Genomic DNA, 15,655 nt, shown 5'->3' with positions numbered 1-15,655 from the left:
ATACCTACATACAGGTGCCATTTGGGCTGCTCACCCATCCCCTGGCTGCTGCTGAAGAGTGCAGATGTCCTGTGTTGTGCCTTTCATTCCCACATGGAAGTTCCTGATACACTACTGCAGGTCAGATATCATTAGAGACCTAAGAACTGATCCCTAGATTCTTATTATCTACACTGTGACCCTGGATGTCTACATTTTGGTGACTTAAGGTGTCCCTTCCCTTTGGACTGATTGTTCCAGACTACACCAGAAGTAGGCAATTGGATGATCTCAGCCCAGATGTTACAGTATATCCCTGTGGCTATGGATATATCCACAGCCAGACAAGTCAGCTCTCTCAACAGTCACCTAAATCTTTTCTGTTCAAAAGTTTCAGCAACCTTTTTGATCCAGGTGGACTTTGGAGCTTTTAAAACACATGCTCCATTTGTACATGTCAGAATAAATGACCTCTTAAAGCACTGTCACAAACAGCACAGTCCATTTATGGATTCACAATCCATAATTAAAAAGGGCACTTCTGTTTCAAAGCTGAAATCAAAGAGAGATCAAAGGCAGCTGTTTACAAAGGATAAGCAAGCAAGCAGCAGTCTGAGCAGGAAAAGGCAAAAACAAGTTATTCCCACATGTACCACTCATAGAAGTGAGCCACAAAACTGTGCAGACCTCATTAGGGACACATGGCCACAAAGATTTTTAATAATTAGAGAATTAACATGAAAAAAGGTTCAAAGCTCTTAACACACCTGATCAGTGATGTGGATCCCCAGTTGTCTTCCCAACCTTGTGAAAAAGCACTTAGATGAGGATGGCAGAAATCCTGACTGCACAGAGATGGAGTCCCCTCTGAGAAACTTCTCCATCTCACCCCAGAGTGACTCTACATGATACAACAGATTCTACCCAAGGGGCTCAGCTACAGAAATTCAGCCAAAGGAAGAAACCCTTTTCACTCTGGTGCAACAAAACAGAGCCAGGTGAAGCTTATGAGCAGTGCCTGATATGAGCAGGCTGAAATTCAGGTGTCTCTTTCAAAGCTGTTACAGATTCTCCATATAATAGGGAGAATCTTTTAATCTTACATACACTAAAGAGAGCAGTGGGGATAAGGCTACAGAAAGAAACAACCAGAAAGACAGAAACGTCAGCTAAACACTTGCCTAAACAAAACCGGGGAGTAGGGTGGGAAGAAGGAAAAATGAACTCCCGAAGCTCAGAGGAAGGGCAACTTCTGAGAGGAGAATGGTTTCCAAGTACTGGTACAAACAACACTGACATGCTGAAATCACTGCCACTGCAGCATGTATGGAGCCTTGTTATGCTGGAACAAGTTTCTAATGAGTTGTCATGGGAATACTGCAAAGAACACCCTGGTGAATCCCTTCCAGAAGCCTGCCCAGACCTGATACGCTCTTCTGCTGAATCCAGATGTACATAAACAAAGGACAATCCAGATAAATCTGCTACACCTGCCATGTTATTGGGACTTCTAACAGTCGGTGCCACTGAATAAAAAGGTAATAGAATAGTTTGGGTTGAAAGGGACCTTTAAAGCTCATCTAGTCCAACACCCGTGCAGTCAGTAGGAACATCTGCAACTAGAGCAGGTTGCTCAGAGCCCTGTCTAACCTCACCTTGAAAGTCTTCAGAGATGGGACACCTACCAACCCTTTGGACAACCTGTTAATCCACAATGCATTCTTCAACGAAGCATTTAGGGTCCCTTCCAACCCATCAGTTGCCTGTCACACTTGAACTGGAGAGACCAGAACTGGACACAGTACTCCAGATGTGACCTTGCTGAACAGAAGGGAAATAGAACCTCTCTCAACCTGCTGGCTACACTCTTCTTAATACAGCCTAGAAGACCATTGCCCTTCTTGGTCACAAGAGCACATTGCTAGCTCACAGTGAACTTGTTGAATAGTTGATAATACAAAGCACCTTACAGTGCTCTAAGGCTAAACATGTTAGGACAGAGAGAGTCTTCTTGGATAATGAAAGCTCTATATGAGGACAGAAAGTGGTCTGTGAACTTAAGATACAAAATGCATACAAAATACACCCGTTACTTCCTGAAGGAACGGTGGTGCTGCTGCGCCTTTACCTTTTGCTGTCATCTTCACATATTTGTTGTTCTGTTTCAAACAGGTTCAGATCATTTGGGATTCTGAAAGTCTCCTTTGCATTGCCATTATCAGTGTTTTGATTTTCTTTCTTCCTCTCCATCAGACTTTGCAGCCGCTTTTGCTGTTGCTCTTGATATGCCTTAAACTGGCTTTTAAAATATTCATTCACTTTTATGTCTGACTCCATTGTTTACTAAAAGCATAACAAGAAGAAAATAAAAAGTGACAGAGAGCAGAGATCAATGTTGCTTTGAAAAACATCCTTTCCTAGCAGCTGTTTCTCAGTTTTACCTCCCTGACCTCTGCAAGATCCCCCTGCCACCTCCTCCGCTCAGTCACTGTGCTCTTCAGCCCTACTGCCTTGCTTCAAGTGCCTTTTCCCATAAACAGCTTTCAGTCTTCAAACTGTTCTTGGGTCTGTTTCACTCTAGCATTCTAAAAGCAACGTTTTAAAATGTTTTAAACAGATCTGTTTAAATAAACATTTCTACAGAAGAGCAAATTGGGGTCAAATCCAAGTGAACATGGCAACATTACACTGACTAAAGGGAACACAGGCTATTTGCAGATATCCAAGCTTCCTTCCCACGGTTGCAGAGCTCCCCCCTTTTTGGGTTAACATGGGACTGACAGAGGAAGAAAGATCTGTTTATCCTAAAGCTCCTTTGGGGCAGTAGACACCAAGAGGGCAGCTTATATCTTTCCTCTAAATTTCTAAGCATTAAGTGATAACATTAAAGTGATAATATTGGTGCCCATTTAAATGTCTAGAGCTTTACTTAGTATGACTAAAGACCATCTGTTTTCTGACGTGTTCCAGCTTCTTCTCCTTCTGTTTGACATTTACCATCAGTAAAAGAAATCTATTGCACCTTTGGTCTAAGAAAAACAATCAGTAAAATTTCCAAAGGCACACACTCTACTGGGTAATTAATACAGGCCCTTTCTTGCACTAAGACAGCAATCACCCTGATAAAGTGCCATGACACACCTTGTGACCCTTTCTCTGTCCTATGGAGTCATGTCCTATGAAGCTGCTGACAGAGAAACCCTGTCAGCAGATTCACTTCTGGCCACCATGGGTGTGGACAAGCTGCATGAAGAACTAAAAAGTGCAAAGAGCATAGTTCAGTGCCTCTGCAGAGCCCACAGCTCTCGTGGCTATGAGTGATGGCTTGAGGACAGCCTTTAGCCCTCTAGCCTACCTGGGTACTCTTGGGGATTAAAATAATTTGCTTGTATAATATTAGAATTCATTTCCTAATTGCTTAAAATAAGGTTAAATTTAAACTTGCTTTGCTTTGATTAGCATGAGTAACTTGCTTAGCCTGAGCAGCTAGCTTTACTGAAGCCTTAGGCCACAAGCAGTGAACTTCAGCTGAACTCAGGGAGGCCATCAGATCCTGCATCCTGTGAAAAACAAGGCTGCCAAGCCCTCAGCAGGAGCTGCATCCTCAAGATGAGAACAATAATAAGCAGCCTGGAGACAGAAAAAGGATTTATATGAAGAAGACCCCAGATTCATATATTAATATTGAACTGAACTGTTGTGTGAGGGGTGGAGAACTTAAGACTGTAAAGGGGTAATTGCTCAGGGATTTCTTTGTTCAGGGTCCCTCTCCAGAGGCACCCAGCCTGAGCTGAAATAAATGGGTTCTGTGGCAAAACCTGGAGTTCAAACTCTTTACAGTCTGGAGCTATGACTGGATCCAGTCACACCTGCTCTCCCTTCTGAGAGCAAATTTAGAAAGAGGGTCAAGTCTGAGCCTCACGACTTGGTAGGAGGGTCTTCTTGGACCCCTCTGTAACAGGCACCCACTCCAAACTAGGCACAAAGGGACCTGCCACAGAACTCCTGCGTGGGGAGCGGAGGGTTCCCCCTCCTCGCCTCCAACGCCCACCCTGCCTGCGGCCTGGCCGGGCCTGCCAGGGCCACACAGCCGCCCCCACCCCCGGGCCGTCAGCCCGCGCATTCGCCCCCCTCCCCCAGCCTACCGAAACTGCCTTCCCCGGCCACGAGGGCAACGGGAGGGTGCTCTCCCGGCCGCCCTTTGCTGCCGGTTCGCGGTCCCGCTGACGGCCCGGCCGCAGGCCGACGCGGTTCCCATAGCAACAGCCTCAAGGGCAGGGGAAGGGCAGGGCCGCGCATGCGCTGTCCCCTCAGCCACGCCGCCATGACAGCAGCCATGGCAGTTCCTGTCAGCCGCCGCCTCCCCGGCTGCAGGGCCTTCCCCTTCGCGCAGCAAGCTCGGCCCCTCGGCGTTCCGGGAGGAGAGCCATTCCTTATCCCGCCTCACGCCGAGGAGAAGTTGGGCGGTGAAAGATAAAAGGGCTCTGCGTGGTGGAAGGGCGTCTCCTCATGTCCTACACACCGGGGAGAGCAGCGAAGGACAGCAGGATGGCACCGGCCGAGAATGCTCTTTCCAGCAGCGCTGCCCGCGCTCAGATGATTTTTTGTTGTTGTTGTTCAGCCTGGAGAAGAAAAGGCTCCAATGAGTATTGAAAGGGGCCTGTAAGGAAGATTTGGACCGACCTCTTTAGCAGACCCTCTTGCCCAGGGAGGTGGTAGAAACCCCTCCCTGGAAACATTCCAGGTCAGGTTGTTTGGGGCTCTGAGCAACCTGCTCTAGTTGAAGATATTCCTGCAGACTAGAGAGGGGTTGGACTGGATGACCTTTGAAGGTCACTTCCAATCCAAACCATTCTATGATTCTTATTCATGTATCCCTCTGCAGGAGCCTGCATGAACAAGGAGATGCCCACCCCATTCCCCAAGAAATCCACACCCAAACACTTAACAATCTTCAGTGCTCACACATTTATTCTTATTTCATCTCCCACTGCTCTGTACAGTGCCAGAGAGGTGCAGTATGTACCTTGTGGTAATGGTTACAAAGAGCCATACTGTCACCATGGAATGTAAGCTAATAGGACAGAAAATGAGGGGTTTACAAATTGGCTTTATCAACACATTTATTTTGTGACTGCTGTTGGAGATACAAGGGGTTTGAGTGTAAATTAACAGTGGCAATTTACAGAGAAGGGCCTTAACACCTCATCAAGTGAACAGGGGCTTTTCAGATTTAAATGGGTTTAAATTTCCATGGGGAATGACACTGCACAAATCAGAGCTAGACTGTATACTTCAACTAAAAGCATTGGAACACCAAATAGAGATATAGTTTTCACAATATGTATTTTAAATGTTGCATTTAAATGTTATTCAGAAGAACACTAAATAAAGTTACAAAACAGAGTCATCCAAGAGTCTGTGAAAATCTGTAGTAAAAATAGGGAGGCTGTGGCTTCATTAACAATGAATAAATATAACATTTAAATAGCTGCAACTCACCTTAAATGCCTTAAATAAAAAAAAATAGATCTTTATATCTCTGAACATTTTAGAAGTCATTTAGTGCTACTGGAAGCTTCTAAATCACAAAGCTGGAGGCTGACAAATATACAGGATAGAAAATGACAGTAAAGCCTTCACAATACTGTATTACAGGCATGCCCTCTATGTTCTCCCCAAGGCCTAGCAGAAGCTAGTTCAGACTTTGTGCAGCGTTTTGGGCAACGGCAGCAAAAGAAGTCATCAATTTCAGGACTGAGCTGAGAGCTGAAGGGAAGATAAAGGGATTGAATTCTACTATATCCCCTAAAAACTGGGATATGATTGTTCCAATTCAAAAAGACACAGACTCTGATACCCACTCTCAGAGTGCACAGTCATTTAGGCTGCCAGCTTCAAGACAGTGTACCATCCACAAAACCAGGGCAATTTGCACTAATGTGTATTATTTTTTTCCTCAAGAACCCCTCCATATGAAGTTTCTAGCTGCAGCACACAGGTCACCACCAGGACAGGGATTTCAGTCAGCTTTCAGTTACTCCTTGGGCTTCAAGACATGCTCCCGGAACATTGAATACAGGACACCTACAAGACACAAATATAAGCACAATGAGAAAGATAGGTTAAATAGGAAATAGTGAGTTTCAAAATGTGAATAATTAGTGATAGTCTCATCAGTATGATTTCCCCTCCTCTTTTGGTGTATTTTTTAATGTGTATTTTTCATACACAAGAGAAAGTGAGTAGGAAAATGTACTGTGCATGAAAATGCAGTCCCCGAGCCAATTCTAGTTTGCAGCTGAAGTCCACCTTTTCTGTTCCTCCTTCTAGGAATACAGGAAAGATAGTGTTCCATGGAATATACATTTACACACAGACACAGCTGCAATACTTAGAGGTAACTGAGATGTACAAATCACTCAGGACATTCAAGGACACAATTCCAGTCCTGAAAATACCTATAAAATACATAATACCACAGTCTACACAAGCTGATTTTCTAATGCATTAAATAACCACAATAACACATTTACAAGGGAAAGTATTAAAATCAGATGGTCTTTTATTTGCTTTGCTTCTAATTTCAACACCTGCAGAACCTCACATGCTTCTGTTTAAAAGTGGCAGCTGCTTCTCTCAGAGTTAGTGCAGTTTCACATTAAATATACGTACTTGAACATCATGTTACTCTAGAAAGGCTCAGCAAACACCAGTAACCACCATAACCACCCTGAAATAATAATGGCCACTTGGACCCCAGGGATGTTTCATGCTTACTGTATTATCCACAAAGAGAGGAGATGTGAGAGGTTCCTGTGATTCACTAGTGCTGAGGAGTTTCACATTTGATACATACCACACGTTAAGGCTCCCACAGCAAAGCCCTGGGCTGCCACACGTGTGTGAATCAGGTGAAGTGACATTTTCATCTGGCCTCTGTGCTTCAGTCTGTACAGCCCGTAGCCAACCACCAAGGTGAAGCCAACCATCCCTACAAGGCAAGGGAAGCATCTTTCTGAGTCAAGATCCATGTTACTGAAATGTATGACATGATCCACTTAAAATAACCTGGGATTGACCATGTTTGGGTCTAATCACTTTGTGTAGATGGCAAGTTGTGGCCTCTCTCCTGTTTCCATTTAAGTGCCATCTCATTAAATCACGGAATCATAGAACCATTTAGGTTGTAAGACACTGTCACAATCATTGAGTCAAGCTGTTAACCCAGCACTGCAAGGTCACCACTAAACCATCTCCCTCAGCACCACATCTATATAGCTTTTAAATACCTCCAGGGATCATGATGACTCCACTGCCCTGGGCAGCCTGTTCCTGTGCTTGACACCACTCTCATGAAATAAGTTTTCCCTAATATCCACCTGAAACCTCCCTTGGTGCAACCCAAAGCTGTTTCCTCTTGCCTTGATCCTTTTGTTTGTTACTTGGGAGAAGAGACCAACCCCCATCTTGCTACAAGCTCCTTTCAGGTAGTTGTAGAGAGTGAGAAGGTCTCTGTTGCCCAAGTCAGTGCAGTGAAGAGCAAGAGATTTCCACCAGTGTTAAAATGCCACAACAGGAGCTCAACGTATCAGTCTGTTGGCTATTTTTCAGACAGCCCAAGCACTGCTTATACCATTTCCTGGGCAGAAGCTCACACCCAAGAACACAGCTCAGACCCTCAGCCTGTGGACACACCCCAACATACCCACCAGCCTGATGAGGTTGCTATTTTGAGCGTTGTCACATTTGGCCAGCTTTTGCTGTGACAGGACAAGTCATACATTACTTGTCCCAAGCTGTGGGGACAGGGGTTCAGCCAGGGCTCTCTCATAGGGACAGAGTTGGCTTCTGGTGCTTCAGAAGCCCAAACACAGCAGAGGCTGTGCCAGCTCCAGCATGCGTACACTGCTGCTGTCAGAGCACAGAGCAGCAATGCACTGAATTCCCCATTACATCCACTGATTATTTGTGTAGTCCAAAGCAGGCTGCCACCTTTTAAGTGGTTTGTATATTTTACTGACTGGAGCCCAGACAGCTTGTCTCCCTACTCAGGAGGATTAATGAATCAGAGAGTCAGTCAGGGTTGGAAGGGACCACAAGGATCATCTAGTTCCAAACCCCCTGCCATGGGCAGGGACACCTCACATTATTATATATCACATTATTATATGTATCACCATTCATTGAACACCAATTAAGAATTTTATGTCCTTCAAACTAGCTCCAGCACAGCCTAAAGGCAAATTCTGGCAATCTGCTCAGAAGAACCCAAATTTGAGGAGTTTGTAGTATGTCCTAGTGAGCGGGAGGACAAAGTCCTGTGACCACAGACACCAGTGGCAGATATCGGCATATGCCCAGGGCAGTTCATCCCAAGTGACCTGACTGCTCTCCATTTAAGGTGGCTGGAAATCAAAACATGTCTTCTGTCAGTTCCTGATCAGAGGAAAGTTCTCAGGAGGAACGTGACTGATCCTGTCCTCCCCTCAGCAGCTTTTTTGGGGTTTCAGCAAAGATGCTGAGAACTTTAATTGCCTCAAGCTGGGGTACCATAAAACCTACTAAAACCCACATTTTAAAGTAAGGAATGTCAGCAGAGTAGTGAGTGTTTTTAGTAGTTGGGTTGTATTTTAGATATTTCTGTCTTGTTAACTCGAAATACACCTTGTGGTTACTAGGAACTATGGGATAACTACACTGCAAAAGAGCTCCCAAGCACACTCTTTACCACCCAGCACTATCACCTGAACATGTTTTCTAAGTTCACCTAAACAGTCTGTCAGGGTTTGTTTGGTTTGGATTTTGAGGGGAATTGCAGGTTCTGAGTTTTGTGTTTCAGATGACAAGGCTCATTGGTTTCTCTGTTTCAGGCAGAACAAACACTGATATGGGCAGGAGGAGTGCTGCTGGCACTGTGCAGGGAGCTACACAAGGAAGTAAATTCAAAGTAATTTCCTGTTCACAGGAAGGCAGTGAGCAATGATGGTGCTTGTTGGCCATGAAGAGGAAGGACTGTGTAAACAGACTTTTTCATCTTTCAACTTACCAATGGGTACAAATGGTGTCTCTTTAAATTTCCTTAACAGCTTTGAGGTCTGGCTGCTGTCCGACTCATACTCGGAGAGAACAGAATCCTGGCTGGATGACATGGTGGCTGTGAAGACAAAGAGTCTCTTTTCAGGTTTTAGAAACACCAAGTTAAGAGAACTTTTAGACAAAGAAAAACCTTTTCATATTCCACCAGTGATAAATGCCCAAGTAGTAAACTATAACCACAGGAGCTAAACTCGAGCTGATGAGCTACATACAGATGATTTAACTTAGGTGAACTCTTGGGAAGCAAGATCATTGCATACCAGAATGTGTAAGGACAGGACACAAAAAAAAAAAGTAGCAAAGCAACAAATTTTTGCCATCTTTCACATCCCAGTGCTCCCACCATGCTCACAGGCACCAAGAAGCCACCAGAAGTTTTTGCCACTGCCTGTGTTTCCTTTCAGGGCTTCCAGCCAGACCACTTTGCTTTCACAGGCTGTTTTTTAATAGCAGCTCTGACCTCAGAAAAGTTCATTCCTCCTCTTTCACTCCCTGCCAAGAACAGGAACCAAAGCCCTTGGGGTGGAAAGTGGGAGCTGTCGCAGAAGGTCAGCCCTACCTGGCCCCTTATTAGTCCCTACTATGGCCTCATCCACCACTCCAACGTGTTTCAAACTCCTGCTGGACAACACAGGCCACTGCTGAGGAGTGGGAACAAGTCTTAAAGCCCTTGATGGGTGCAGACTTTTGTGGGGATGGATGAGGGGAGTGAGGAGAGTTTCCACTGCACCAGAGGTCGTTTCTCACCTGTCTCTGAGGTAAAAAACACCCCAGCAACATCCATGAGGGGGGCTCTGCTCACTGAGCTATCCCCATGAGTGAGACCACCAAAACCTGCCATCTTGTCCTGCTGTCCCCATCACAGATTGCACTAAGACCAGTGCCTAGCATAAACATCACCCTTTAACTAATGCCTTTCTGCCAGCACAATTAGCTCAGCAACATCACAAAGATGTCTGTTAGAAAAATCTCTACCACTATTGTTCCACCAATGCCCTCAGCAGCAAAATACAGCTTGCCCTCACATGGAACCACTCTGAGATCTCAAAATAAACCACCAGGAATTTAATTTAACACCATGCAAAAGACACTTCAAATGTAGCTGTGCTCCCTGGTTACCCATCATTTTGGGCCCATACACTACAGCCGACTGAGAGGTTTGTAAACTGAACATACAAAGTATTTCTTCTGCAGGCCAAAAAATTTGGGCTCTCAGTGCCTGCTACAATTACTCTCATTTGCTAAACAGAAGCTATATTTTAGCTTGGCCCATCTGGACAAAGAAACATGAGAACACCCCGTCACTGGGAGAGGTGGAGACAGCCAGAGGTGAGATTTATACAAGATACCGAGAAGTGAATCAATTTCTCCATCGTAAAAGGTTTCTGTGACCTTCAGCTCTCGAAGAGGCTGGGGTGAGCACGAGGCAGAGGAAAGGGTGGGAAAGTAACAGCTTCCAGTGACCCTCGTAATGAGGAGGTGGCCAAGGGCGCCACCAGGCTGCCTTCCGCTTGCCCAGACCCATATCAGGTGCCTGCCCTTCTCTAGCACCAGGTCAAAACCACCCCACACAAGGCCTCTGCCCTACATCGGGCCCCGGCGTCTCCGCCTACACAGGCCCTCTGCCTATAGACCTGCCCCCGGTACTCCTCCGTACCCCATTGTTGCATCCCTGCGCCTCAGCTCGCGCCTTAGCAGCCGAATTTTCCGTTCCTGGTTCCCCAGTCCCGGCCCGCTGAGGCCCAAAACTCACCACGCTGCTGCTGTTCCCGTGCCCGGTACCGGCCGGCATCTGCCGCGCCACGCCCCGCCCCCACTCCTTATTGGCTGAGTGCGCTCCGCCCCCCTGCCTGTGGCGCCCACCGGCCGGGCCGGAGAACCACAGCTCCCAGCATGCAGCGCGGCAGCGCGTCCAGCCAATCCAGAGCGGGATTATTCTGTCGCTAGCCAATCCGGGGCGCTGGCGCTGACACGGCTTACTGATGCGCACGGGGACGGAAGGAGTAGGTCTCGACGTCACGGCCTGGGGCTCTGCATTGCGGCGGGCGCGGAGTGAGGGGTCGAGGTGGTGGAGGTGGCTGGTCGCTCGGCCCGTCGTTAGGGACCGCTGTGAGGGAGGGCCTGCGCTCAGGCTCTGCGTGCAAGGGCTGTCTGCAACCTATCCCCGGCAGCGTTAGTCCACAACCTCAGCCTGCACCCTGTGCCTTCGATATGTCCCCGCAGCCTCGGCCTGCAACTGCTGCCCTCAGCCCCTGCTCTCAGCTTCTGCTTACAGCGTCAGCCCGCAAGCTCTGCCCACGTCGTGTACCTGCAGTCTGTCCCGGCAGCCCCTGCACTCAGTCCCTGCCCTTAACTTTTGCCTACAGCCCTCGCCTACCGCTGTGCAGAGTCCCTGCCCGCAGCCCATGCTTGCACCTGAAGCCGAAACTGGCAGCTCTGCCTGAAAATGAGTGTGTTTTCCTACCCACGCACGGCAGGGAACATATTTGCAAAATGTAGAGACTTTGGGTTGAACTTGGCAACTTGTTTCACCCAAAAAGTGTCTTTTCTAACCAAAAGAATTTTGTGGTTACGTAAAAATCCCCTAGGATCCTGTTGATGCCTAAACCCCTCCCCTGGGAGCAGCTTATCAAAGCAAAACAGCCAAGTTCTTTCTTCTAAAAGCCCTGCCCGGTTTTTCAGTGCTTTGGTCCAGTGTTTGTGATTCCTCATCTCTGAGCATGGTGGGAAGCAGAGCTCCTTGCAGGGCCACTCTCCCTTTGCCATGCACCATTTTTGGCAGCATGAAGAGAAGTGACTCAGAAGTGACTTACTTAGTGATTCAGAAGTGATTCAGAAGTGACTTATTTGTTAGTATTGCCCTATCTCCTTAAATGTGTTTCCCATTACATCTAATTTGGTTATTTTAATTGCCAAAGCCATTAGGCCTTTGCAGAGCCTGAAAAGAAGAAGAAAAAAAAGAAAATATAAGAAATCTGTGCAATTACCAGCAGCCGAATTGAGTTAAAATGTTGTAATAAATGACAGTGGAGGCTACTTTCTGCAGTGACTCTCAGAGGTACATTTAATTCCCTGCAGCTCTGCATGATATGTGCTTCAAGGGAGAAACTCAATTAAAACCCAAAACTTATTTCCTTGTAATTGCTGAGCTAATGAAACTGCTGTCACCTGTAGCTGCCCTATGTGTGTCTCTGGTGTCTCACCTTCATGAGCAGCTTCTTGCTCTCTGCTGATGTCTGTGTTGCTCATATGTATTTATTCATAGAATCATCGAATTGTTTTGATTGGAAAATACCTCTAAGATCATCAAGTGCAACCTAAGACCTAATACCACCGTGGCCACTAAGCCATGTCCCAACGTGCCCTGTCCACCTGTTTCCTGACCACCTTCAGGGACGGTGACTCCGCCACCTCCCTGGGCAGTCTGACCACTCTTTCAGTAAAGAAATTTTTCCTAATCTCTGGGTGCAGGCAGTAGCTGTAGTTGTAGATGGACACATGCTTAGACACAGCACAGAGATGATTCCTCCAGTGCTGTCACCCACTGGTCAACGCCAGGAAAGGCAAAACAAAACCAGAGAGGTCACACTGAGCTCACATTTCCTGCCCACGTTCTTACACAAGTGAAAGAAGTTCCTAACAGTCTGATTAAAGCCTCCAGAAGGATGGGAACAGGAGAAGAAGCTCCTGTAAGTGCTTTCTGCTTCTTGCTTGTAGGCAAAGCTGCACAAGAAACCTGGAGAGGTTCCCTTTTGTTCTTGAAAGTGAACCAGGGCTGGGGCAGGCTTGGGATTAATTTCTGAGCTCAGCCCACATTGCATTCATCTATTCTCTGCTGTGTGCTGCGGGATGTGGATGCCAGTGCCAGGCTGATATGGAAGGGGGAAAGGCAGGACAGAGGGAGAAAAGCTGTCTCGGTGTGTTGGGAGACCCAGAAATGGGACTTTTGGGCATATGGGTGTGGAGGTTGTGTGTGGGGGAAGGGGTTTAGGGGTCTTGCTGGGTGTGTCTGTGATCAGAAGGGTGGGCAGCTTTGGTTTCCTTTTGAAGGTGCACAATCAGATCTGTATATAGCTAAGGATGAATTTCCTTCAAAATATGAAACAGAAAAGGAAAAAAAAGGCAGCAAAAAAGGCAGGTCATTCCCCCAAAAAGTTTGGTTTGTGGTTTGTTTTTTTTTGGTGGCATTCTTCTATGTCCGATCTCTGCTCTCTGTGGCTGCTCTGTCTCAAGTGCCCTGCAGCACCTGAAGAACTGAGAGACAGCAAGAAAACATTTCAGTCCAGCCCCACACATTTTTTCCTTTCTTTTCAGCTGCCTGGAACAGCCTGGGATGGGCATTTAAGCCATTACAGACATGAGACCACAACAGGTATGTCCACAGCTTCACTGAGGGGAGGTGGCTCAGGCAGATCCCATGTCCCACTGCAGGAGATAGGCTCTTCAGTGACAGCCATTACCCAGTTTAGGTGGAGTTTGGAAAATGAAACCCTTGTAGTGTTCTTACATAAGGGTTTTCTTTGCTGAAAATCAGACTCCCAAAGTAGGAAGCTTTCCAAATCACTCACCATTTCCTGAAATCTGTGCTGTGACAGCAGCCTGCAGTCCTGAGGAACAGCCAAGTGCACAGCCCTCACTCTCCTCCATCAGCAAGATTTCAATCTTCTCCTCATCTCCTGCTGGATCAACTCCAATACTTTCCTTCCACCTAAACCTGTACCTCCAAACTTGATTCTGGAGTCGATTCTGGTGCCTACATGGTCTTACTTTGGATGAAACTTTGTGCAGCCTGATCTACTGAAGGTGCTCCTGCCCATGGCAGGAGGATTAGAACCAGATGATCTTCAAGGTCCCTTCCAACCCAAATCATTCCATGATTCTATGACTCTATGGTTCAGTTTAATGCTTCTGAATCTTCCACTTGCCTTTTACAAGAATCCATGGCTTGATGTCCTAGAATTGGCACTAAGAGGGCTTAGTGTTCTACCAGGAGTAGCATTTCACCTCTGGGAGTAGTTCCACCAGCAGGTTCTGCTTCACCAAGAACTGAGAGGCTACTTTCTCAGTGGTGACAGAGCTGAATCCTAAACAGCTCACAGTGAGGTGTGGTGCTGGATTTCCCATAAATTAGAGCACAAACTTCCTCAAAAGCTTGCAGTGGTGTCAGGAGGAAGTGGTAAGTTATGTCAGAGGAGACTGTGCTCATTTGCTTTCAAGTTCTAATGTGTTGGGAGTAAGGAAACCAGAATTATTGTGGTTACCTGTGTGTGTAGACAGCTGTCCCCATGCCACAAGCAAAGGCACAAAAGGTGCAGGTCACAAAATACTTATCAGAAGAAAACTACTATCAGGAGAAATTTAAACCTATTACCTAGAAGAAACCCCTCTGTGGTGTGATATTTGTTTATCCTCTGTGGACTAGAACAACATTTGGATTCTTTTCACTTTGCTTTTGCTCCTAGGTGGCCACTTGTCAAACTCAACTTCAAAGGTGGCAACACCAATGGCTGACACCTTGCTGGAAGGTGTCAATTCGAGTGACTACCTGTATGAGTACTTGGATGAGGAGGATTATGTGCTCTATGGCCTCTGCACAAAAGAAGAGGTACTCTCTTTTAGCAGAGTCTTCTTGCCATCTTTTTACACTGTGGTCCTCCTGGTTGGGTTGGCTGGGAATGTCCTTCTGTTTATTGTCCTCATTATGTACATCCAGAAGAAAAAGAAGGTGATGGAGGTGTATCTGCTGAACTTGGTGGTTTCAGACTTCCTCTTGCTACTAACCCTTCCTTTTTGGGCTCTGTACATTTCTCAGAGGGTCACCTGGGGCATATTGTGCCCTGTCTTAAATGCCATGTACACCATGAATTTCTACAGTGGTGTCTTTCTTGTGAGCTGCATGAGTCTGGACATGTACCTGGAGACAGTCCATGCTTGCTCTCCTGGCAGCTCCATGACACGAAGGAAGTCCATCCTTGTCGTGTTGGTGGTATGGATTCTTTCCATGCTTCTTGCCATTCCTGATGGCCTCTTCACCAGCACAAGGCAAATCCAGAACAAAACCATCATGTGTGCCCACGATTATGGCCAGAAACACTTATTTTGGAGAGTTGTCTTTCGGGTCATCCAAAACATCTTGGGTTTCCTTTTTCCATTCCTCTTCATGGTGTTCTGCTACTCCCGCATCGCCTGTGTCCTCACTGGATCTCGGGTGCCTGGCTCAAGGAGAGTGCTCTGCTTAGTCTTTACTCTGGTGTGTGTCTTCTTTGTCCTGTGGTCCCCTTACAACATTGTTCTCATCCTTGCCTCCCTGCAAGATGTCGGTGTGATCAGGAGCTGCGAAAGCAGCAGGCGGCTGGACTATGCCATGCAGATCACAGAGAGTTTGCCCTTTGTCCACTGCTGTCTCAACCCCTTGCTCTATGCTTTTGTGAAAAAGCCTTTCAGGTTATACTTATGGAAGATCCCTCAGGCCATTTGCAGGAGAAGAGCTTTCTTTGACATCCAGCCCTCTGAGACAAGCCAGTCTTGCAGCAGATATGCAGCTGAGATAGAGATGCTGAGCATCACAAATGTTTAG

At 46.6% G+C, this 15,655-nt stretch overlaps 3 protein-coding genes across 3 annotated transcripts in view; 1 reads left to right on the top strand and 2 right to left on the bottom strand.

Annotated features, from left to right (window-relative positions):
• The window catches only part of CCDC13 (coiled-coil domain containing 13), a 32,595-nt gene extending 30,279 nt beyond the window's left edge, over positions 1-2,316 (bottom strand). The window contains exon 1 of the mRNA XM_054389954.1: positions 2,108-2,316. Coding sequence (XP_054245929.1) covers positions 2,108-2,316 — 209 coding nt within the window. The remainder of the gene's footprint in view (positions 1-2,107) is intronic.
• A 2,629-nt stretch (positions 2,317-4,945) lies between these two features.
• On the bottom strand, positions 4,946-10,858 carry HIGD1A (HIG1 hypoxia inducible domain family member 1A). The gene is made up of 4 exons (XM_054390043.1): positions 10,832-10,858; positions 9,029-9,136; positions 6,839-6,973; positions 4,946-6,066 (listed from the first exon to the last, which is right to left on the bottom strand). The coding sequence occupies exons 2-4, from the start codon at positions 9,129-9,131 to the stop codon at positions 6,017-6,019; spliced, it is 288 nt and encodes a 95-aa protein (XP_054246018.1). The 5' UTR covers positions 9,132-9,136; positions 10,832-10,858; the 3' UTR covers positions 4,946-6,016.
• Positions 10,859-12,743: 1,885 nt separating this feature from the next.
• Positions 12,744-15,655, top strand: ACKR2 (atypical chemokine receptor 2). Its single transcript, XM_054389953.1, has 3 exons — positions 12,744-12,767; positions 13,393-13,450; positions 14,541-15,655. The coding sequence occupies exons 1-3, from the start codon at positions 12,744-12,746 to the stop codon at positions 15,653-15,655; spliced, it is 1,197 nt and encodes a 398-aa protein (XP_054245928.1).

The sequence above is a fragment of the Indicator indicator genome, chromosome 20 (assembly GCF_027791375.1).
Source record: "Indicator indicator isolate 239-I01 chromosome 20, UM_Iind_1.1, whole genome shotgun sequence".
Classification (NCBI taxonomy): Eukaryota; Metazoa; Chordata; class Aves; order Piciformes; family Indicatoridae; genus Indicator; species Indicator indicator.
This window is presented reverse-complemented; position numbering and strand designations above follow the sequence as displayed.